At 37.5% G+C, this 24995-nt stretch overlaps 1 protein-coding gene across 6 annotated transcripts in view; it reads left to right on the forward strand.

The window, feature by feature from the left end:
• ap3b1a (adaptor related protein complex 3 subunit beta 1a) overlaps window positions 1–24995 on the forward strand; it is a 762544-nt gene that overhangs the window by 49937 nt on the left and 687612 nt on the right. For all 6 annotated transcript variants that reach the window (XR_015519913.1, XR_015519914.1, XM_087300589.1 and 3 more), the window contains exons 10-19: window positions 32–86; window positions 1981–2052; window positions 2145–2207; window positions 3018–3150; window positions 5639–5748; window positions 5859–6035; window positions 6116–6302; window positions 18010–18140; window positions 19262–19406; window positions 19479–19638. Coding sequence is in view for 4 of the 6 variants with exons in the window: in XM_087300589.1 (XP_087156715.1) it covers window positions 32–86; window positions 1981–2052; window positions 2145–2207; window positions 3018–3150; window positions 5639–5748; window positions 5859–6035; window positions 6116–6302; window positions 18010–18140; window positions 19262–19406; window positions 19479–19638 (1233 nt within the window). In the remaining 2 variants the exon portion in view is untranslated. The remainder of the gene's footprint in view (window positions 1–31; window positions 87–1980; window positions 2053–2144; window positions 2208–3017; window positions 3151–5638; window positions 5749–5858; window positions 6036–6115; window positions 6303–18009; window positions 18141–19261; window positions 19407–19478; window positions 19639–24995) is intronic.

Consider the following 24995-nt stretch of genomic DNA (forward strand, 5'->3'; position numbering starts at 1 on the left):
CTGTTTTTATTTCCCTCTCATCTTTTTTTAGGGAAGTTCAGTATGTCGTGTTGCAGAACATCGCCACCATGTCAATTCAGAGGAAGGTATCAATCATTTTAAAGATAATATAAAACAGTTCATATTATTATTAGTCTATTTAAAGGCAAAGTTCACCCAAAAATGTAAATTCTGTCATCATTTACCACCAGCAGCCATTGAATTCTATAGTATTTCAACTTGCAGCCCAAGAGTGGTTACTCACTGAAGCTAAGCAGGGCTATGCCTGGTTAATACCTGGATGGGAGACCACATGGGAAAACTAGTTTGCTGTTGGACGTGGTGTTAGTGAGGCCATTAGGGGGCACTCAACCTGCAGTCTGTGTGATTCCTGACGCCCCGGAGTAGTGAAGGGGACACCATAATGTCAGTAATCACCGTCTTTCGGATGAGACGTTAAGCCGAGGTCCTGACTCTATGTGGTCATGAAAAATCCCTTGGCCCTTCTTGCAAAGAGTAAGGGTGTAACCCCGGTGTCCTGGCCAAATTATCTCTATCGGCTCTTACCCATCAATTGACTCTATCAATGTCTATCCACTCCACCTGCAGCTGGTGTGTGGTGAAGCACTGGCGTCGTTGTCATGTGGCTGTCGTCGCATCATCCAAGTGGAGCTGCAAACTTGTGGTGGTGGTGGTTTAGAGACACCCCCCATAATGATTACACACACACATCACGAAACGCTGTAGTTTTTTCGTTTGCGTTCAGCATGTGCTATTAAAATCCATAACACTGTCACCAGTCCTTACTGCTTATTTGCGTCTAATACCCCAGTTTGTCAAAGGGCATGAATGAAATTTTCATGAGTTAAAGTGAAACTGCAGTTAGAGTCAGGAATCCTGCTGATTTGATTTAGAAGGGCACTTTTTTTGTCAGACGGCTCACCGGTCAGGTATACATCCGCGCTAAAATATCAAGGTGAAAGTCATCATAGCTTGTGTAGAATAGACCCAGATCCCAAACCAACTGTGAGAATAGATTAACGGCGATATTTTTTTATCGGGCGTTAAGAGTCTCGCATTAACGCAGCAAGTTAACACCGAGAACGGCCCACAACTAATATAAATACACATTACATTACATTACATTACATATCATAGTTGTTTTTTGTTTTTGTTTTGTTTTTACTATGGAAGTCAGTGGCTGCTGGTTTCTGAACATTCTTCAAAATATCTTGTTTTGTGTAACTCACACAGATTTAAGTTTAGTGAGAGTTGACTAAAGCTGCCTTTCCACTGCACACGACATTTAGACACGACGGAATAAGCCCCCTTGTGGTAGTCTCACAGAATTTTCAGTGTTGTCGTGCACCATGGGGGAGGAGCTGTTCTCGCAGTATCCGAAATAAAAGAGTGCAAAAGCAAGAGCCTTTATTCTCTGTGCGTTCAATATGGTTGAATGAATGAATACTAGAAACTCATAGACAGCTAAAAACTATTGAAGGGAATGTGGAAACAACTATTTTTTATTACTTTAATGAATAGAAATGTTTTTTTATATAGACATTTTCTGATTTAAAAATAACCCCAAAAAACTACAATTTCTCATCTTGCTTGCACGGACCTGCATGGACAACACTGAAATACATCACATTCAGTCAGCTGGTCGCATCCGGTCTAGTCGTAGGAAGTCAAATTTTTCAACGGATCCGAATTTTCCGCATACGGAGGTCATCGGAACCCCCTGCACGACTCTCCATTGGAAATGAATGTCTGTTACTTGCCGTTTGTTGTGTGCAGTGGAATGGAGGCTTAAAGAATAACAGAACTTTTATTTTTGGGGTGAACTCTCCAATTCATCTGAGGTAAAATAAAACAAATAAAGAGAATGTTGGCTTGATTTCTGGGGCGATATAATAAGGTCAAATTCATGGTGAGTTTTTTCACGTAATAGTCGAAGGTAAATGTATAAAACCTGAGGTAAATTCCCTGGTGTTTCTTCAGGGGATGTTTGAACCCTTCATGAAGAGCTTCTATGTGAGGTCCACAGATGCCACACACATCAAAACACTGAAGGTAAAATACACCTTCATTCTGTCATTTTAAATTTCATTAAAACGTTTGTTTCTGTTCTCTGCTCATCTGCTGATGTTTTGTCTCCTCTTCAGTTGGAGATTTTGACTAACCTGGCCAATGAAGCAAACATCTCCACCATACTGAGAGAATTCCAGGTAAAGTTTCATAGATTCACTACATTTCTCTTCTCCATTTTCTTTGTTTTACCCAAAAAAAAAAAAAGAAGCTGGTAGTTTTAGACAAATGCTGAAGTTTGAATACTTTAATAATTCAAATCTGGTAAGCTAGGTTTTGAAACATATTCAATGAATAGACATAACATTATGTTCTAGGTTTACTTTATTTTAGGGAACAATTCTCACTATTAACAAATCATTCCTTATGAGTTTTGTCCTTATAAACTCCTGATATGCTGCTTATTAATAGTTATTAAGGTAGTAATTGGGTTTAGGTTATGGCTATGAATAGGGATATTGTAAAAGATCATGTACAATATATATTTGTTAAGGGGATAGTTCAGCTAAAAATGAAAATGGACTCATTATTTACTCTCCCTCATGTGGTTCTAGAAACCATATGTACTGCAGTTTTTTTTATTCGTCGTACACAAAATAAGATATTTTGAAGAATGCTGAAGTCCTGTTACCATTGACTTTTATAGTAGGAAAAACTGATACTATGGATGTCAATGGTTACAGGTTTTCTTTTTTTTTTTCTTCAAAAAATCTTTGTTTGTGTTCGATGGAAGAAAGAAACTTAAAGGTTTGATACAAGCAAATGGTGACTATTTTGGGGTGAACTATCCCTTTAAGTGCTATTAAACAGCCAATATCTCAATAATAATCAGGTAATAAGCTGCTATTATGATTGTTATTGGCTCTTTTGCTCCTCTTTTGGATATAGCATCAGATAAATGCATAAATGTGAATGAACAGCAGTTGTAAGCATCTATGTGTTTGTTCCAGACGTATGTGAAGAGTCAGGATAAGGCGTTTGCAGCAGCCACCATCCAGGCCATCGGTCGATGTGCGACAAACATCTCTGAAGTGACCGACACCTGCCTGAACGGCCTGGTTTTACTGCTGTCCAACAGAGATGGTAACCACATGCTAACCAGACTTCTTATAGAAGATATTGTGTTATTAGCAGCAGTGCTTCTGAAAGTCTGCAGAGGGCACTATGGTGAAGGTCGTGTTCAGATTAGTTTGAGCGGCTTCTGATACTATATTAATAGAATGCCATTATATAGTGTTATTGAAGCTTCACCGGAAAGTTTTACAAAGAGCTATTTAAAATTGGATGTACAGTGGCTAGAGTAACTTGTCTATTACATGTGATTTGTTATGTAACTCACAATTCTGGACAAATACTGTATGACTAAACCAATAATGCAAAGTGTAGTTTAGAAGTTTTTATTGACTTGATTATGCAAAGTAGGGAGCAGTATGTGGGAAATGGAGAAAGTATTATATTTAAACCTTAACCTTTAAGCAAAACCTCTAATTTTATAATGTTGTATAGTTGCAGTATACACTACCTGACAAAAGTCTTGTCGTTGATCCTAGTTGTAAGATCAACAATAATAACTTGACTTCTAGTTGATCATTTTAAAAAGTGGCAGAAGGTCGATTTTTCTGATGAATCATCTGTTTGACTGCATCCCAATCATCACAAATACTGCAGAAGACCTATTGGAACCAACATGGACCCAAGATTCTCATAGAAATCTGTCAAGTTGGGTGAAAGAAACATCATGGTTTGCGGTTACGTTCAGTAGGTGGGCTTGTGAGAGATCTGCAGAGTGGATGGCAACATCAACAACCTGAGGTATCAAGACATTTGTGCTGCAAATTACATTACAAACCACTGGAGAGGGCAAGTTCTTCAGCAGGATAGCGCTGCTTCTCATACTTCAGCCTCCACATCAATGTTCCTGAAAGCAAAGAGCGTCAAGGTGCTCCAGGATTGGCCAGCCCAGTCACCAGACATGAACATTTTTGAGCATGTCTGGGGTAAGATGGAGGAGGCATTGAGGATGAATCGAAAGAATGTTGATGAACTCTGGGAGTCCTGCAAGAACGCTTGCTTTGCCGTTCCAGATGACTTTATTATTAAGTTATTTGAATCATTGCAGAGATGTATGGATGCAGTGGTCCAAGCTCATGGGAGTCATACACAATATTAATTCTCTTTCCACTGCACCATGACTTTATATTCTATACCAGGGGGCACCAATCTCGTTCCTCGTTCCCTAAATTATTTAAACGCAAAAGCGAGAAAACCGCAATTCACAAGCGCTTATTGATCCGTGGAGGTCGTACCGTACGGTTCATTATATTGGGAACCATGGCATCCCTAACATATATCTATAATACATTTGTTGTGCCTTCTTTTATTTTCTATTATCAGCATTTTATTGAAAAAATAAGCATTAAGGACGTGTCCGAATCTACTTTATCAATTTTAAGGATGGAAAAACATGCTTGCGCCCTGTCGCATGGTCTAACAGTGTTGTGCTTATTCTCTTGAGTCTCATCTCACATTCATTTTTACAGTTAGCTGCGTCGCGCCATGGCGCATTTGCTATGTACCTGGTGGACCTTGTAGATGGAAAAACTGAATGTTTCACTAGCGAAACTTTGGTGAACACGCAAACTATATCTATAAGAAGGCAACACAAAGACTCTTTCTTCTAAGGAAATTAAATACTTTTATAATAATTAATGGTATTCTGAGGAAGGTTTATACCAGTTTGGTTGAAAGTATTATCTCCTATAATATTCCTTGCTGGTATGGAAATCTTGGAGCTAGAAGCAAGTATAAACATGCAAGGATTGTTAACACAGCTAGTAAGATCACAATGGACCCCCAGAAGCAGCTTGTGGAGCTGTATATAAACCAGACCAGACGGAAACCCTCACTGATCCACCCATCCTCTTTATTATGAATTTGAAAAGCTTCCTTCTGGTAGACGATACAGAGTACCCACAGCAACAAAAAAAAATGTATGTATATGTATTATATATATATATATATATATATATATATATATATATATATATATATATATATATATATATATATATATATATATAATATTTTTTAAAGAAATCTTTTATACTGTCTGATATAACCATATTGAATAAATGATCATGAAGTAGTTTGTATGTTACTTTGTGGTTTCATAGCTAAGGTTGTGTGTTGGTAATCTGTGGTGCAGGACGCTTTGTCTTTGTGTTTGTGTTTTTGTATTTGTGATGTTTGGGAGGCCAAAAACGAATTTCCACACATGTTGACAATGAAGATTTCTAATTCTAAAACGGAGCATCTGCAGCGCAAGGATAAAGAATGAGCCTCCTCCATTTAGCCTCTTTACTTTATCTTTACTTTACTTTCTCTTTACTCCTTTAGTTTCGTGGATAGGGAATAGCTCAAATGGATTTGCTATTTAAACAACGTGACACAAAACATGAATATTACTGTTGTGCTGGTCTGAAAATAGCAACAAATCGCGCCAAACATGTTTCGCACCTTATTGCACCGGGTGTATAATAGGGCCCTCTTTCTGTGTTTCTTGTCATTGTAGAGACTGTTGTTGCAGAGAGTGTCGTTGTCATCAAGAAACTTCTGCAGACTCAACCATCACAGCACAGTGACATCATCAAACACATGGCCAAACTGTTCGACAACATCACCGTAAGAGACCTGAACAGTGATACACAGCAGCAGTTTGTATCTTTTTTGTTTAACACTATATTAAATAACCCCCTGATGTTCTGTGCATTTGGTATCCATTTCTTCTTTAGGTCCCAATGGCGAGGGCCAGTATCCTGTGGTTGATGGGTGAATACTGTGAACACGTGCCTAAAATTGCCCCTGATGTTCTGAGAAAGATGGCCAAGTCCTTCACCAGCGAGGAGGACATTGTCAAACTGCAGACCGTCAACTTGGCTGCCAAACTCTACTTAACCAATTCCAAACAGGTCAAATCAAATTATGCTTGAGATTTGTGTGTGGTTTTGGCTGTGAGCTGTTTATCATTTTTTGTTTTTGTTCTATACAGACTAAACTGCTGACTCAGTACATTCTGAATTTGGGAAAGTACGATCAGAACTACGATATTAGAGATCGCACGCGGTTCATCCGTCAGCTGATTGTGCCAAACGAGAAAAGCGGAGCCTTAAGCAAATACGCACGCCGTATCCTGATGGCACCCAAACCAGCTCCTGTCCTGCAGTCCGCCTTCAAAGGTAACTGCATGTTTTGTTTATGTCAATATATTTTATATGTAGGTGGATGGTGAGAATTCATTTAAAATAACAAGGTCAAATGGCACTGTATTTGTTTCATCCAGATTACAAAACCAGGGAGTAGGGCTGAACAATATATCGTTTGAGCATCGATATCGCAATGTGTAAATCATTAATAATCACCTTGCAGGATTTTATTTTTTATTAAAGATTGAAATATATCATGTCAATCGCTTATCCGGGGGCCGGATCGCGGGGGCAGCAGTCTGATGCTGCGTTCACACCAGACGCGTCACGCGCGTCAAGCGCGAGTGATTTACATGTTAAGTCAATGCAAACGCGCGAATAGACATCCTGCGGTGCGATACGCGTGAATGGCATGTCGCGAATGACGCAAATTGCGCGAATGGCACGGGGTGAATGACGCAAATTGCGCGAATGGCGCGGGGCGAATTGAGCGTTTTGCGCGTTTGACGCGCTTAACAAGCGTTTCGCGCGAATCTCTTGATTTCGAAAATCTGAACTTCAGCGTACATTCGTGCCGCGTTAACCAATCAGAAGCTTGCTCTTGTGGGAGTTTGATTGTGACGTAGAACCTGTTGTCGGTGTTCCGTGGGAAATCCTCCAGCCTTCACCGACAACAGTTCATCAAACTGGGCTTGGCTCAGTCAGAAGCACCGCTGAAAGCCTCCGTCATCCAGGTTCAGTTTCTGGAGGAGTTTATGAGCTCACAGAGCTGGATGCACCTCTGAAAGAATGTAGTGGACTCAGACACGACCCTAAACGTATCGATGCTGTTTTTCAGTCTTCATAAAGCACATAAACACTGTTATTTTCTTCATAAAATCCATATTAGCCATTTAGCTATGAAGCTAGAGTCTTCGGGCAGACAGAAGCCCTGCCCATCATGCGAATCCGCGTCTGTTCTGATGTGATTTTGACACGCGAATGAAGCGGGGTTTGACACGCGTATGAAGCGAGTAAACTCAAATGTTCACGCACGATTTATCCGCGCGTTCCGCGTCTGGTGTGAACACAGCATTAGGAGAGAACTCCTGACTTCCCTCTCCCCAGACACTTTCTCCAGCTCCTCCAGGGAGGATCCCGAGCCGTTCCTTGGCTATCAGAGAGACATAATCCCTCCAGCGTGTCCTGGGTTTTCCCCGTGGCCTCCTCCCGGTAGGACATGCCTGGAACACCTCTCTAGGTAGGCATCCAGGAGGCATTCGAAACAAATGCCAGAGCCACCTCAGCTGACTTCTCTCGATGTGGAGGAGCAGTGTCTCTACTCCGAGCTCCTCTCGGGTGTCAGAGCTCCTCACCCTGTCTATAAGGGTGCGCCCTGCCACCCTGCGAAGGAAAACTCATTTCAGCCGCTTTTATCCGAGATCTTGTCCTTTCGGTCATGATCCAAAGCTCATGAACATAGGTGAGAGTAGGAATGTAGTTTGTCCGGTAAATCAAGAGCTTTGCCTTTCTGCTCAGCTTCTTTTTTATTACAATGGACCGGTACACTACATAAGAACTTTCCTCCAATCTGAAATATGATTTTTTTTTATTTATACAAAGATGACCATGTTATTTTGTGTTTAACTATTCGATTTCTACTTAAATATTGTTACACTCCCCAGAAAATCATAAAGTACTGTTTATTTAACTTCTATTTTTGCTATTTTATTATTATATGCTTGTAATTTATTATATTTTTTGCAGATGCACTGCATAGTAAAATACTTGATCATCCTACTAGATCTAATTTAACGAAATCTTTCCAAATAGAGCTGTTTAAATCAGATGGTGAACTTCTATTGAAATCGCAATATTTATCGCAGCAAAGTAAAATATTGCAGTGTCTGATTTTTTTCAATAACGTTCAGCCCTACCAGAGAGCCTTTGTTTTCAAGTGTAGTTAATTTCTTTAAAAGTTTTCAAAATTTCAAGCTTTGTGTAGATATATTTCTGTTGTCTGTGCAGCAAGCATTTGATAAGATTCAAGCTTCTTTGTGACCCCAACAGCGCTCAAATATTAGAGGGAAATAGATGTTTTTAAAATTTAAGTATCAATTGGTACCGAATTCCAATATCGTGACAAACCTAAAAAACACAATTCTGCGCATGGATGGATTTGCTTTTCTGTGTTTGGACTTTCAGAAGTGAAATTTAAGCCCTACTGAACTGAACTTAACTTAAGCTCAACCCTGAAAACTGAACTGACACGTTTCAATTAACTTAACTTCTGTGTTAAGCTGCTTTGACTCTATCTACATTGTAAAAGTGCTATTGAAATAAACTTGAATTGAATTGAATTGCGGTTGTTAGTAACAACCAAAGAAATGTATATATGCAAAGAATATTAATTAGTTTACAAATAAATGTGTGTCATAAAATGAAATGACGCAGGGAAAAAGTATTGAACACATGAAGAAAGGAAGGTATAGAAAGGCAGTGAAATCCCAGACAGCAGGTGAAATCTCTCAGTAGATATTCAGCAACCCTCTGCCCTTCATCATTGTAAATGCATATTAGCTGCTTCAGTCCAACATCTACATTAGCAGGAGGATGAAGATGAAACCAGAGTTGACATTTCAGCAAAACAATAATCTAAAGCACAGCAAAGGAGACTCTCAAATGCTTTCAAAGAAAGAAAATCAAGCTGTAGAATGGCCCAGTTAATCACCTGACTTGAATCCAATAGAAAATACTAAATAAAGCTCAGATTTGATAGACGAGACCAACAGAACCATCCAAATTTTAACACTCTGTGAGAAACACATGCCTGAGCGATGCAGGCGACTTTAAGCTGCCATCACCAAAAATGAACCAAAATGCAGTCATCTGACAAAATCCACATCACTCATTGGCCAGTTGTTGTTAAACATATTTCCTAAACTGCTTATTGATTGGGCAGAATTCACGTGCGGGAAAATGCCAATGGAAATCCCACAAGTAAACAAACCGGCAGACACAAAATGTCGCTTTTGACTATGGAGCTAAGACTGCACTTGCTGATTGCATCCCTGCTCATAATATACTATATAGTTTGCATACATCACTTTAGACAAACTATACATTTCGAGAATGAAGTGCGGCTCAACCAAACTAAATAAGGCAGCTAGACTTTTAACAGGCACTATAAAACATGCTCATATCTCACCAGTTTTAGCATCCCTTCATTGGCTTCCTGTTAATTTTAGAATTCAGTTCAAGATTTTATTTATTATTTTTAAAGCACTGAATGGGCTTCTATATATTAGAACTTATCAACATACAGTCAATTCCTCGGTCTCTTAGGTCGTCAAATATAATTTTACTGCGAATTATCTGTCACGACTTAAACTGAAAGGAGATAGAGCCTTTGCAGTCTGTTTGTGGATCCAGCTGCCACCGGATATTACGAGTGCTTCTTCTCTCTCTATTTTTAAGTCTAGACTTAAGACACATTTTTATTCTATTGCATTCCCAGGCTTTTAATCTTTATTGTGGTTGTTGCTGTAATACTTTTATTCTTATTATTACTTTTATTGTTATTTTTACTGTTCTAGAGTGTGTGCTATGGTTTTGTTCAGCACTTCGGTCAGTGCCAAACTGAAGTAAATGTGCTTTACAAATAAACCTCACTTACTTACTAGGTGTGAAAGCACTCTTAAATACATTTCAGTTGTTCATTACTTTCTTCTTCTGTCATTCCATGAATATCACACAACACATTATTCAGATTTTTGTGTTTTCTTTTATTTTTATGTTTGTATTGTTTGGGTTTTTACCAGAATCTGGTTCAATTCCACGTCAACAGCTCCTTTATGTATTCACTAGACTTTGATTTGATGTCTTTTGTCACTAATTTAGTAACACAGGTTCTCTCTGGCCATTCAGTGATCCACATTTAGTATTGGTACAGGTCAGAACATAAAACTGTACACATTTGAGATCCCCCCCCCCCAAATGTGAGCAATACCAAAGCGTAGCAATCTATATTATACAGTGGAAAATGCCATGTGTTGCATAACAAAACAGTTAAATAACCAGATTCAGTTTACCATCATGCTCTGATTCTAAATTACACGACAGCGAACTCAAGAGTTCTGCTGACATCGATTTCTCTCACTTTTCTCTTATTTCATCACATCTCTCCGTTCCAGCAGGGCTCGAGCTGAAACACAACACTGTCATGGGGATTCTTTCTTCCCCGCAGGCCCGTAAATATCAATACAGCACGCAGAAATACTCCACAGCCCATCACAGTTATTTTTTTTCCTCAGACGTTTCTCTCCAGATTAGCAGCATGAATCTGGAGGCTACACCTTCTGTTTTTCTGCTGTGGAATTGAATTGGTGGATTTTCCCTAATTTGATGATGGACTGAGGAATCTGGGAGGTTCGTGTGTCCTGTTAGCTGGATTATATGAGAGAAAGAGAGATAATATTAGATATGGTTTTATTATATTATCATACTAATAGGATTGGTATTTTTTATTTTTTGTTTTATCGTTTGCAAGATACAGATAAAAATAATCCACATAAGAATTGCTCTTATTGTGGAAATAATGATAAAACCTGCAATTGATCTATGCAATGAAGTACAACTGCATTTGTGCAATACAGTTTTGTGTGTTTGAGATTTACCGACTTTCTTAATTCACTTCATAACATCAGCTGAGTGTATGAAATGACTTCTTTTTGTGGCCAAATGTGGTTTCATATCATGGAATGAGAAGGAAATCATACTGTTATATAGTATGCAGTGCGATGATCAAGGCTAGGTCAATTAGCATTCCATTTAAAATACACTTTATTTACTTTTAGCTTAGTTTAGCATCGATTATTGAATCTGATTAGACTGTTAGCATTTCACTCAAAAAGAAAAAGAAAATAGTTTTTGATTATTTTACTATATAAAGTTTACCTCTTCTGTTGTTACATTGTGTATTTATACTGACTGAAAATAAGTTGCTGTTTTCTAAGTTGATATGGCTCATTCTATTGTACTATGTTGAATGCTGAATATCGCCCATCCCTATATCATTCCTTGCTTTCATTTTAATTTAAGAGTCATTCATAAGAGTCCAGCTTAAAAAAGGAAAATTATTGGAACAGTTTGGGTCATTTTTGAGCGAGATGCTAATGGTCTAATCTGATTTAATGATCTATGCTAATCTAAGCTCAAAATGTTCCTGCCAGACTCGGAGATCGGCTGAATGGATTAAAAAATAGTAAAACTCACTTGTTTAACTATAGATAATGTCTTATCTTTACATTAAAATCTTTGTTTATTAGGTACTTTTCTTTATTTTCAGAGCTGCAGTAATCTTTTAGTCAATATAAGGATTTTTTTTTTCATCAGGCTTAGTACACAATGTTACATCATAAAAGTCCAACTTAAAATAGGAAAATTATCGAAACTCTCATTTTTGATCGAGATGCTAATGGTCTAATCTGATTCAATGATCTATGCTATGCTAAGCTAAGTTAATAATGAAACTGCCTGACCCGGAAATCGGCTGAATAGATTTAAATATTGTAAAACTCAACTTTTTATTTTTAGCAGAATTGTAAAATGAGCCTATTTTTAATAATAATAATAAAAAAAATAGAGTATTCCATTAAGTCCATATTGCCCATCCCTATATCATATCTTACTTTTGGTTTATTTTAAATAAATTTTATTGTCTTAACTAGACTAAAATCTTTGTTGAGGAAGTGTTGCTCTAAAATTTGAGAGCTACAGTGATCACCCAGTCATGATCAGAAAAAAAAAATAAATTATTGGGGCTCAGTACACAATGTTACAATATAAGAGTCCAACTTAAAATAGGAAAATTATCTGAACAATTGGGGTCATTTTTGATAGAGATGCTTATGGTCTAATATCATTCAATGATCTGTGCTAAGCTAAAAGTGCTACTATCAAACCAAGAGATTGGATAAATAATGGAATCAAACATGGTAAAACTCTAGTTTAACTCTAGCAGATTTGTAAAATCTGCCTTTTTCATTTTTAAAAAATATAGAGTGTTCTATATCATCCATATCACCCATCCCTATACCTTACTTTCGATTAAATGTAATGTCTTTTCTTGACCAAAATTTTAGTTTAGGAAATGTTTTTCTTCATTTTGAGAGCTGTAGTGATCTTCCAGTCAAAATAAGGAAAAAACTTTATTTTTTTTCATCAGGCTTAGTACACAGGGTTACAACATAAGAGTCCAACTTAAAACAGGAAAATTATCGGAACAATTTGGGTCATTTTTGAGCAAGATGCTACTGGTCTAATCTAATTCAATGATCTATGCTAAGCTAAGCTAAAAATGCTCCCACCAGACCCGGAAATTGGCTAAATGGATTCAAAAATGGTAAATCTTACCTGTTTAACTCTAGCAGAGTTGTAAAATGAGCCTATTTTCAATATAAAAAATTAAAGAGACTGTTCCATTAAGTCCATATTGCTTATGACTGTATCATATCTTACTTTCACCTAATTTAAATTCATTTTAATGTCTTATCTTTACTAAAATCTTTGTTTAGGAGGTGTTGTTCTGTTGAGCGCTACAGTGATCATCCAGTTACAATAAGAAAAAAAAAAGTTTTTTCTTTGGCTTAGTACACAATGTTACAACATTAGAGTCCAACTTCATTCAATCTTTTTCTTTTCAGCTTAGTCCCTTTATTAAACACGTGTCGCCACAGCGGAATGAACCGCCAACTTAAACAGCATATGTTTTAAGCAGCGGATGCCCTTACAGCTTTAACCCAGTACTTTGAAACACCCATACGCTCTCATTCACACACATACATTACGGACAATTTTTAGCTTACCCAATTCACCTATAGCGTATGTCTTGGGACTTGAGAGAGAAAACGCAACACCCGGGGAATACCCACACCAATATGGGGAAAACATGCAAACTCCACACAGAAATGCCAACTGACCCAGCTGAGGCTTGAACCAGCGACCTCCTTGCTGTGAGGGGACAGCGGTAGAGTCCAACTTAAAATAGGAAAATTATAGGAACAATTTGGGTCTTTTTTGATAGAGATGCTAATGGTCTAATCTGATTCAATGATTTATGCTAAGCTAATATTGCTTCTGCCAGAACTGGAGATCAGCTAAAAAATGGTAAAACTCATCAGTTTAACTCTAGCGGAGTTGTAAAATGGGCCTATTTTCAATATAATATACATATATTATATATATTACACTTATTGAAAAACAGTCATTTGGCAAAAAGAAATGCTAAAATGCAACTCCTTCATTGCACTCGTTCACTGTAGGCTCTGGAATAATCAATACAACACACAAAAATAAAAGCCGCATGATGCCTCATTCACACTAGCACCGTCTTTGTAGTGGAGGTCGCCAGAAGTTGCTCAATTTCCAGTAAAAGGGTCGCTTGTCGCTTTGCCGCTGCGAGTCGCTCAATGTGAATGAGGCTTAAACTGAAAGCTGCAACCTTTTTTTTTTTCGCATTAGAGCTCCTAGCGAAACAGAATATTAATGAGTAAACAGTGGGCGTGGCTTGTTTTTTCTGCTGCTAGCTGATTGGATGTAGTAAAGCAGGCATTTCATTTAGGAAGATGGGGTTTTAGAGGAATTATTATAAGCTAACAGACACCCTCTCCTCACTGTTTGTGTGTTGTCAAAACTAACTGTTAAAAGGGGCGTGGTTAAGTATGTTAGCCCCGCCCAATATCTCAGACTGACGTAATCTGAGAATTTAACTGAAAACAAACAGGAAGTGCATTTTTAGATTTTGATTTTAAGAGCAAACTATATTTTTCTCTTAATTACACGCACTGATGAATTGTTCACCACAAAATTAGCAATGTGAGCTCACAAAATCAATATGGTTAGTTTTGATTTCATTTGTGCTGTAAATGTTTCTGTTTCTTCGATGCGTAATTGAATTGTTGGATTCGCTGTGGTTTAATAACAGACAGATGAGTCTGAGAGACCCGTCTGACCCTCAGGCGCCCAAACGTCTCTACGCTCCTCCTGTACATCCACACACTTCACCTGCAATTAAGCAGGAGTTTAAGCAGGAAGAGTGTGTTCCTCATTTGCTCCTGTATGGATGGATGGACGGATGGATGGATGGATGGTTTGGGGTTTTTTAGCACTAGGATGCGCTGCGTGTGATTGATGCCGGCTGTCGCTGAGGGTAATTTTTGTTGTGCTGAGTATCGCTCTCGCTGCTTGCTAAAGCGTGTCCCGCTCTTAATAGGAGGTAATAAAGTTTGTAAGGCCTGATTATGCCTCTGCGTGATGAAACTCAAAGCGACATGTCTTTGTTTGCCAAGTTATGAAAAAATGCGAGTTGCGACATCATAACCTGCTTTCTGTCATAAAGCTGACCTGTAAAATTGTTTGCTTTCGATGGAAAGCTCCAGGGTTTTGTACCTACATACAGTACGTACTGATCACATTCTATAATGAAATTTTTAAAATTTACATTTAACTTATTTCATGTTTGTGGATAATTAGAATATAATTCAAAAATGTGTTTATTGTGTACAGTGCCTATTGAATATCATCATACCCCGAGAAGATCTATGCCTGTGTTCACATTGCACCCTGCTTTCAAAGACTGCATTTACACTGCGTGGTTCAAGTGACCCAATTCTGATTTTTTTTTTTTTTCCTCTCATGTGGCACAGATCAGATATGGCCCATGTACATGTAAGCAGGAAAAACACGGATTCTGATTTACTCAAATCAGATTCAGGCCTTGTTCATGTGTTGAAATTTAACTGATATACGTATGAATCGGATCTGTGCCCTCGTGTCTGCAGTGTAAGCAGGTAGATCGGATTTTCACCTGTAAATACGAGTCGTGCATCATTAAATACCATAGCGAATGACGTCAACTCTGCTGAAGTGTCTAAATCTCTGAAGTCTCTAAATCTGTAGACCCTAAATCTCATACACAACGACTAAAAAAGCTTTTATATTGCTTCATATAGCACATGTGTTTAAGCATGTTAGCGAGAGAGATCGCAACGTCCACCACGTTAACAATTTAAAGTAAAACTGTTGCAAACATCTTACACACACACACACACACACACACACACACACACACATATACATATATATATATATATATATATATATATATATATATATATATATATATATATATATATATATATATATATATATGCACAGTTGAAACCAAAAGTTTACATACACTGTAAAAAAAGCCATATAACCATTTGAAAAAAAAGTCAGTTTCTGTTGTGCTTAAAAGCAGAATAATGAGAGAGATATTTTGAGAGAGAGAGAACTTTTATCGAAAGTCAAGTTTACATACAATAAGATTATTATGCCTCTGAAAAAGCTCAGATGATGATGTCAAGGTTTTGTATGTTTCTGATTGGCTAATTGACAACATTTGAGTTAATTGGAGGCACAACTGTAGATTAGTGTTTAAGGAAAATCTCAAACACACTGCTTACTTGTGTGACAACATGGGAAAATCAACAAGCCAGAATCAACAAAAAAAAGCCAGATTACAATTTGTAAAATACACTGGGAGAAGGAATAATTTTTGGAGACATGTCCTGTGGTCTGATGGAGCTAAGATGTAACTGTTTGGCCATAATGACCAGTGTTACATTTGGAGGACAAAGGGGAAAACTTATAAGCCTAGGAACACCATCCCAACTGTAAAGTATGGGGGCGGCATTATCATATCAGGGGCTGGTTTTGCTGCAGGAGGGACTGATCCACTTCACAGCATAGATGGCATCATGAAGAAACAACATTATGTCGAAATACTGAAGCAACATCTCAGCTAGGAAATGAAAACTTGGCCACAAATGGGTCTTCCAAACAGACCATGACTGTAAGCATCCTACTAAATAAGTTAAAATGTGCTTTAAGGACAACAGAGTGAATGTTTTGGAGTGGCCATCACAAAGCCCTGATCCCAAACCTATAGAAAATTTGTGGGCAGAGTTGAAAAAGCTTATGCAAGCAAGACAGCCTACAAATCTGACTCAGTTACACCAATTCTGTCAGGAGGAATGGGACAAAATTCCTGCAAACTATTGTGAGAAGCTTGTGGAAGGATACCCAAAACATTTGATCAAAGTTATAGAGTTTAACAGCAAAGCTAAAAAAATATCAAGGAAATTTTTGTAAACTTTTGACCGTCTAGAAATTAATGACAAATTCTCAAAAAGAAAAAATCTCTCATTATTCTGGCATTTAGCAAATGTAAATGATTTTAGGTAATCATAACAAAACTAAAATAGTAAACATTTAGTATGATTTACCATCAGACATTTTTTTTTAAATGGTTATGTTCCATTTTTAAAATTATATCACATATATCAATCAAACATAATTTAAAAAAAAATAATTTTGTTCTCAAATCGATGATGTGCTTCTCCGGTTTTTGTTTCTGATGGGCCTTTATTCATCATTGTCCCCATGGTTACTGTGGATTAAATTAAATTAGTGAACAGGCAGCCGTTAGCCTTTATTTCATTTATGCGGCATAAATTTTACCCTGTAACATTTGCGAGACATTTAGCTGCTGCTGTCATTTTTAATAATCGTGCTTCAGCTCCTCTGTTTAGTGGTGTTTATATTCTTATGTGTATATTCTGCAGAGCCAGAGTGAATATGCGCTCATATGCTATAGTAATTATGGGATGAACCCATTGTGTTGTGAGAAGGGCACGCAGGCAGACCTGAATGCCGTGGCATTTCTGCCAGCCTAATGTCAATTACCCAACAGGTCTTCTAAAGCCTTGGTAGGACATTTATTGCTTTTTTTGTTTATTATGACAAAGAAGTACAGTAATATCCAGAGATGGAGGCAGAAGTTAGAACCCTTTAGCAAAACTTTTTGACCGTCTGCATAATGTCTCAGCCACCTTGATTTTGTTTTTATAGTTTATAGCAGGGGTCACCAATCTCGGTCCTGGAGGGCCGGTGTCCCTGCAGGGTTTAGCTCCAACTTGCCTCAACACACCTGCCTGAATGCTTCAAGTATACCTAGTAAGACCTTGATTAGCTAGTTCAGGTGTGTTTGATTAGGGTTGGAGCAAAAATCTGCAGGACACCGGCCTTCCAGGAACAAGTTTGGTGACCCCTGGTTTATAGTAATGGTAAAGTATAGTACATTTATATTCATGTATTATTCATAAATAAGGTTATAGTCAAAATTATGAGCGCTCTTCTGAATTATATATATTTTTTCAAATCTTTCCTAAATGATGTTTAACAGAGCAAGGAATTTTTCACAGTATTTTCTTTAATATTATTTGTTTTAATTCGGCTAGAATAAAAGTTTTAAATTAAAAAATAAAACATTTTAATGTTAAAATTATTAGCCTTCATAGCAAAATTAATTTTTTGATTGTCTACAGAACAAACCATCGTTATACAATGACTTGTCTAATAACCCTAACCTGCCTAATTAACCTAGTTAAGCCTTTAAATGACACTTTAAGCTGTATAGAAGTGTCTTGAAAAATATCTAGTCAAATATTATTTACTGTCATCATGACAAAGATAAAATAAATCAGTTACTAGAAATGAGTTATTAAAACTATTATGTTTAAAAATGTGTTCTTTCACAGAATATAACCAAAATAATATCAGACCTTACAGGTTTTCAGTCAGTGTGACTTCACACTGTGTTTGATGATATCAGCATGTGTATTGCTCTTAATCTTTCTCTCCTTCCTCCGTCTTTCAGATCGTGATCGATACCAGCTTGGCACGCTCTCTCATACGCTCAATTCCCAGGCCACTGGGTACCTGGAGCTTTCTGATTGGCCGGCTGCTGCTCCTGACCAATCCGTGAGAAATGTGGAAGTAGTGGAACCGGTAAGACATCCTTTTCTATTATCGACAGTTCATCCAAAAATTCAGTCACATGATTATGTAAATAATGTTGTTTTATCCACAAACCAATTGCTTCACTTCGTGCACTGTAAAAAATCCTTCATGTTTTCCTAAAACAAATCGATTACGTTAACTTATGCCCAATCCCAATTTTTTTTTTTTTACCTCTTCCCTTTCCCTTTGTCCCTTGAAAGAGAATGTGAAGGGGAAGGACTTCAAAATTTACCCCTAATGCTGCGTTCACACCAAGTGATGAAGAAGCGTCAAGCGCGAGTGATTTACATGTTAAATCAATGCAAAGGCACGAATAGACATTCTTGGCACATTGTGGCACGAATTGTGCGAATCATTGAGCGTTATTGAGCAGTTTGCACGTTTGACACGCTTAATGCGTAAATCGCACGGCTTCAAAAATCTCAACTTCAGTGGACATTCGCGCTACGTTAACCAATCAGGAGGATATATATAAATAAATATCTAAATATATATAAATCTTGTAAAACGGGCCTAATAGGTCCCCTTTAAGCCATTTTGAACTTTTGCACACACTCTACTCTTGTGTTTTGTTTGACACAGCAACAAACTATCCATCCTTTGCATGGGGCAACGAAATAAGCACAATATATATATATAAATATTAGTGTATAGTGCTGTGTGTTCTGTGTCCAAAAAAAGCATAACTCACTATTATATTATATATAATATTTTTATATAATTTTTCAACTGTAAATTTTGGTGACTGAAAATTCGGTGCATCTCTACGGAAAATGCTAGCAGTTGTTGACTTGTATTTTATGAATCACCATGGACCATAGCTAAAAATCCCAGCGTGGTGATGTCATCAGGTCTTAAATAATAATCACCTTATGCTAATGATACACAGTGCAACTATTTGGGCAATGTTACCAGGCAGTTTTGCAAAGCGATATTGCTTGGCTACTTTTCTACTAAGAATGGGAAAGAAAATTGCCTTAATTAGTTCCCCCGTTTCTCTCCTAGTTACCCATTTATGGCATCATTTCCCAAAGTTACCCAGCAACATTGCTTAAAAAGTTACCCTTTTTATTATGAGCATTACCTCATGTTTTTGTTCTTTGTGGCAGGTGAAAGAATCCGGAGCACCGTCACTTGGTAAATCCAAAGCTGGTAAATCTAAAGAGAAGTTTTACTCCGATGAGGAGGAGGAGGAAGAAGAAGAAGAGGATGAGGAAAGCAACAGTGAAGACAGCAGTAGCAGCAGCAGTGAAGGTTTGGATGTGAGATAAGAGCATGTTTTTGCTACTTTGCAACTCGTTTTAACCTGTTTGTGTGCACATGCAGAGTCAGAAAGTGGATCTGAGAGCGAGGAAAACAGCGAGGTTTCAAACAAGACCAGCTCCAGCCAATCAGAGAAGAGCTCCAGTGAATCAGACTCTGACAAGAAGAAGAAAACCCAGAAAAACAAAAAGATACAACAGCAGAAGCCAGACAGTAAAAACAGGTACACGTCTTACTCAACACCTAAATGAGCTCATTTAAATCAACCGATCACAACTTTGCAACACAAATCGATTAAGTTAACTTAATGGTTTTTAAAATTTAAGTTGATCAAACATAAAACAATTAAGTTGTCCTCCCAAAAAATCATGTGAAAGTAGTTTAAACAAGCAGCAAATGTCATTTTTAAGTGTAAGACATGCTGGTAAATCCTGGCAATTTTCCAGAAAGAGAAGTAACATTACCGGTAAGGAAAATTGCCAGAAAGAGCGCGTTCACGTCTAGTGCTGATGTGAGATGTCTACTTCGACCAGTCAGAACATTCAGACACATTCACATCTGCGCTCTTCATGAAAATAAAAGCCTTTGAATACTTTTCCAAACACAATCATCTGCAAGTTGTTAGTCAGATAACGTTTCCATGTTTATTATAAAAGGTTAAACAGATTTGTATGTGTTGAGCACCAGTTAAGACAGCATTAGCACCTGTTAGCTTTAACTGTGGGAAACTGAATCATTTTAAGCTTTTGTCAGCTAATTTCATTTTTAAGGTTTACAGTATTTTTTGGGGCGAGATCAAAATTAGTGACGTAATGCGAATCTGCTAGTGGAGTGATGATGCGTCGGTTTCTCATTATTATTCATAGCTGAATTTTCTTATCCTATAAGACCTTGCTTCTTTATTATTCATGAGAGCATGTGCAAGCACGAGGCAAGGCTGTCCAGCCAAGCTGTGAGACCCAATGATTGGCCGAGGCCGCATCTGTGTATGACGAGGAGCATTTAGCTGTTCATGAAGGGTCGTGAGTTAGTTTCCATAATCCACAGGGTATGTTGCATGGTTTTCCCTGTGATGCTGTCAGGGCTGATACAGCCAAGCTTGCTGTTAGCAAGCATTTTTGTTGGGAGAGCTGTACAAGAATATGTGAATGGTGGACTTTGTCTTTTATCAGTTGAGTTCGTTACCATTCAGACACATCGCCTATATCCGTGCTGCTGTGTTCACCAATGCTTAAAATCATACAGATTACCGGCAGGGCTACTGATTGGAATAGAAAGGGCAAGAGACCTGCTGCACTGCTCTCCACTGTGTCTGCATTCAGACCCGGGGATTCAAGAGAAGTCCTCCTCATTTGTAATGTTTACATGGTTATCTTTATAATGATTTAACAAATTGGGGTTATGCATATATGAAATTACAAAAACGGATGTAGCAGGGCATTAAATTACTTACTGTTTATTTCTTTTCATTTTCACTTTGTAAACTATAAAATCATGCCTCTCACGGTTTGTGTGTCAACTGTGACAACAGTTATTCGGCCCCTCTTTTTCCCCTGCTCTGCCGGCCAAACCTTGAACTGAAAGAGGGAGGTTTCATGGCCTTTTAATGCCAACTGTGGAAAAAATTATCAATAAAATGTTTCTGACAAACTGCTATGAGTTTAACTGCAAGCCCTTCGTTCAGCTGCATGGTGCTCGTGCACGTGAAGGAGTGCTCCGGTGAGTGCTAGCACACAAACAAATGTACATCTCGACCAGTGTTCCTCCATATGTTTACATCAAAGTTCTCAATGCACCAAGTTCATGGTGTTCACAATACTTAGCAATCCACAGAATTTGTAATGTCGTCAAATGTGCAAACATTTAGCCGTGGTTTTGCCTTTGAATGTCTCTGGAATAAAAAGCTGCTGCGTGAATGCGAAAGCTTTAAATAAGTGAATCTATCAACAAATGCCTTACCCTATTATGTTTACAAATACAAGCGCAGCCATTTACAGGCCATTTTTGGTTAATGATGTCAGAATTTACCGGTGTTTTGGAATGGATGTGGGAATGGTCTTAGTAATGTATTATCAGGAGTCAAAGGTATTAGTTTGCTTTTGCTTGCTTTCGTAAATATGTTTTTTTTTGTTTTGTTTTTTTTTTACTCTGAACATTAAGGATGCACCAAAATAAAAATTCTGGACCATAAAAAACAAACAAACCAGACAATAAAAAACAAAAAAATAAAAACAGGTACTCTGGCCAATCAGATTCTTTCTGTTCAATTTAATGGTCTTGTACAGGCGTTTTCAATCTCGGTTCTTGAGATTCAGGCCGTTTCTCAATATGCATTCTTCGGCGTTCTTGTGTAACGTCATCAATCAACATAGTTCAGTTTCAAAACTTAAGACCGCAAGAACGGAGGACACGTAATAGTTCCTGGATGCATTCTTGATTTCGAGGATGCGTCGATGCAGACTTCAGCACCGTAGAAGTTCCAAGTCAATGGCAGCTGAATAAAGGAGGTGGGAAGCTCAGCATTTTATTATTTAAGTTCATAGATATAACTTATTTATCTCAGGAGTTTCCCTAAATGAAACAGTGAAAGTAAACATTACCATGAAAATTGCATCAAAAGCATGAACGCCTCAAGGGTGTTTATTTGCAAAAATTTTATAATAAAATCCGTTTTATTTGTATTGTGCAATGTTTATTTGTGAGGTTTTTGTGCATGTTGTATATATTGAAAAGGATTAAACAAGTACTCGTTGTATAAATGCTTTAATGTTTAAATCATAGCCCATTAAATATGTGTGAAGGTCATGTGCCCTTCAGGAATGCATCATCTCATTTCTCACAGGATGTGTTCTCTGTTTTCGCGGTCTCCCAAGTTCGTTCCTCCGAGGTGACCTGGCATGACCGCTCTCCATGAGAACGCGAGTCCATTCTCTGCATTCTTGCAATTGAGAAACAGCCCCGGTGTCCTGCAGATTTTAACTCCAACTCCAATTAGACGCACCTGGGCTTGCTAATCAAGCTTTGAAGCTGCAATCACACTGGACTTTTCTTCCCATAGACTTCCATTCATACTCGCGCAAATGCATCAGACGCAAAACGCAAGCTTGTGCGTCAAGTTTCGCAGATCGCTGCGTTGGAAGTTCAAGCTTGGTGAACCTGCGAAATCGCATCACTTTACTAAATGAGACCGGTTGAGGATCAAAACATGACCTCTCTGTACAGAAATTTAAATTATGGAGCAATCGCTCGCTTTTATTAATGTCTAATCATCTTGTTTAATCCTGCCCCTTTTCACAGCACCGTACGACAGAAGTTCTCAAGCTCTAGTGTGACCGCAGCCTTACTAGGCTTTCTAACTAGACTAACATCCTTGCAGGTATGTTGAGGCAAGTTGGAGCTAAGATCTGCTGACATCCAGGACTGAGATTGAGAACCCCTGGTCTAGTTTTGTAGTGTTTAAATCTTCACTATATGTAATAAAAAACAAGTACGTTTATTCTGTAAAGATGCGTTGTCTAGCAAAACTAAAGTGTAAAGCAATTTAAATCTATTTTAAAATATTTTTATTTTAGGATACTTTTTTATTTATTAAAGAATTCCATATAAATATATAGCGTCTGAACAGCAAATCACCACATTTGAATGTTTTCCTAATGATTGTTTAGCACTGAAGAAAATCACAGTATAAATGACATTTTACTGTATTTTGGATTAAATAAATATCGCCATGGTGAGCATAAGACATTTAAATATATCTCTTTTTTGTAATTATATTACATATCAGTCTTTAGTGGTCTGAATTCCAGCACTTTATAATTACATCAGATGATATTGCTAATTTTGACGTGCTTACGTGCAGGAATATATAGACAGATGGTGTGTGAGATTGATTTTGGCCCTTTTAAACGTGCATGGTTGTGTTGTCCTCAAGTGTGCACACAAGTGGATGCACAATGTATAACTTAGAACGTTTTATGTATGTGCAGGAGGTAAATAATGTGTGTGTTCAGTGTGTGTTTGTGTGATTGCGTATGCGGCAGCATAAAACGTGACTAATAAAATGTGGCACCAATAATCTCACCCTCCATCTGTTCATATGCACACATTCTCTCTCTCTCTCTCTCACACACACACACATGCAAAGACTCAGCAGTTAGGATTTTTTTTTCTCAGTAATTTAGTTAAGATATTTTACATTTTCTATTTACTTTTTTTATTAGATTTTGTTTCCGATTATCATTTCAACCCATTCTTACCTGTAGTTATTTTTAGACTACTAATATTAATAGCCATTTTGAAATCAATATACTTAGCAAAATTTTTTATATTAATTATTTTATTTTGAGTTTGAGCTGCTGGAATTTCTGAAAGATAAATGTATTTAATGTAATGCTGTGTTCACACCAAATGCGGCATGTGCTAATATATTGCTATTCATGCGTAAATAGAAGCGTGAACATTTTGGGCTCTTTCATACTACCCGCGCAATCAGGCGCAAGATGTGGTTTTGCACAATTTGTTGCTATTTTCAGACCAACGCAACCCTAATTTTCACATTTTCCGACATGATGTTTTTATAGCAACATGGCAAAAAAATTCATGCTTAAATAAAAGCGTAAACCTTTTGGGCTCTTATCACACAACTGGCGCAATAAAGCACAATGTGTTTTGCGCAATTTGTTGCTACTTTCAGACCAACGCAACCCTAATTTTCACGTTTTGCGCCACGTTGTTTATATAGCAACATGGCAAATAAATTATGCTATTCATGCATAAATAGAAGCGTAAACCTTTTGGGCTCTATCATACAACCGTCGCAATAAAGCACATAATGTGTTTTGCGCAATTTGTTGCTATTTTCAGACCAACGCAACCCTAATTTTCACGTTTTGAGACATGATGTTTATATAGCAACATGGCAAAAAAATTGTGCTATTCATGCGTAAATAGAAGCGTAAACATTTTGGGCTCTATCATACAACTGGCGCAATAAGGCGAAAGACGTTTTTTGCACAATTTGTTGCTACTTTCAGACCAACGCAACCCTAATTTTCACGTTTTGCGCCATGTTGTTTAAATAGCAACATGGCGAATAAATTGTGCTATTCATGCATAAATATAAGCGTAAACATTTTTGGGTTCTATCATACAACCGGCACAATAAGGCACATACTGTAATGTGTTTTGCATAATTTGTTGCTATTTTCAGACCAACACAACCCTAATTTTCACGTTTTGCGCCATGATGTTTAAATAGCAACATGTGCGAATAATTTGTGCTATTCATGTGAAAATAGAAGCGTGAACATTTAGGGCTCTATCATACAACCGGCGCAATAAGGCGCAAGAAGTGTTTTGCGCAATTTGTTGCTATTTTAGGACCAATGCAACCCTAATTTTCACGTTTTATTCCATGTTGTTTAAATAGCAACATGGCAAATAAATTGTGCTATTCATGGGTGTAAATAGAAGTGTGAACATTTTGGGCTCTATCATACAACTGGCGCAATAAGGCGCAAGATGTGTTTTGCGCAGTTTGTTGCTATTTTCAGTCCAACGCAACCCTAATTTTCATGTTTT

The sequence above is a fragment of the Danio rerio genome, chromosome 21, assembly GCF_052040795.2.
Source record: "Danio rerio strain M-AB ecotype USA chromosome 21, GRCz13ab, whole genome shotgun sequence".
In the NCBI taxonomy this organism is placed as follows: domain Eukaryota; kingdom Metazoa; phylum Chordata; class Actinopteri; order Cypriniformes; family Danionidae; genus Danio; species Danio rerio.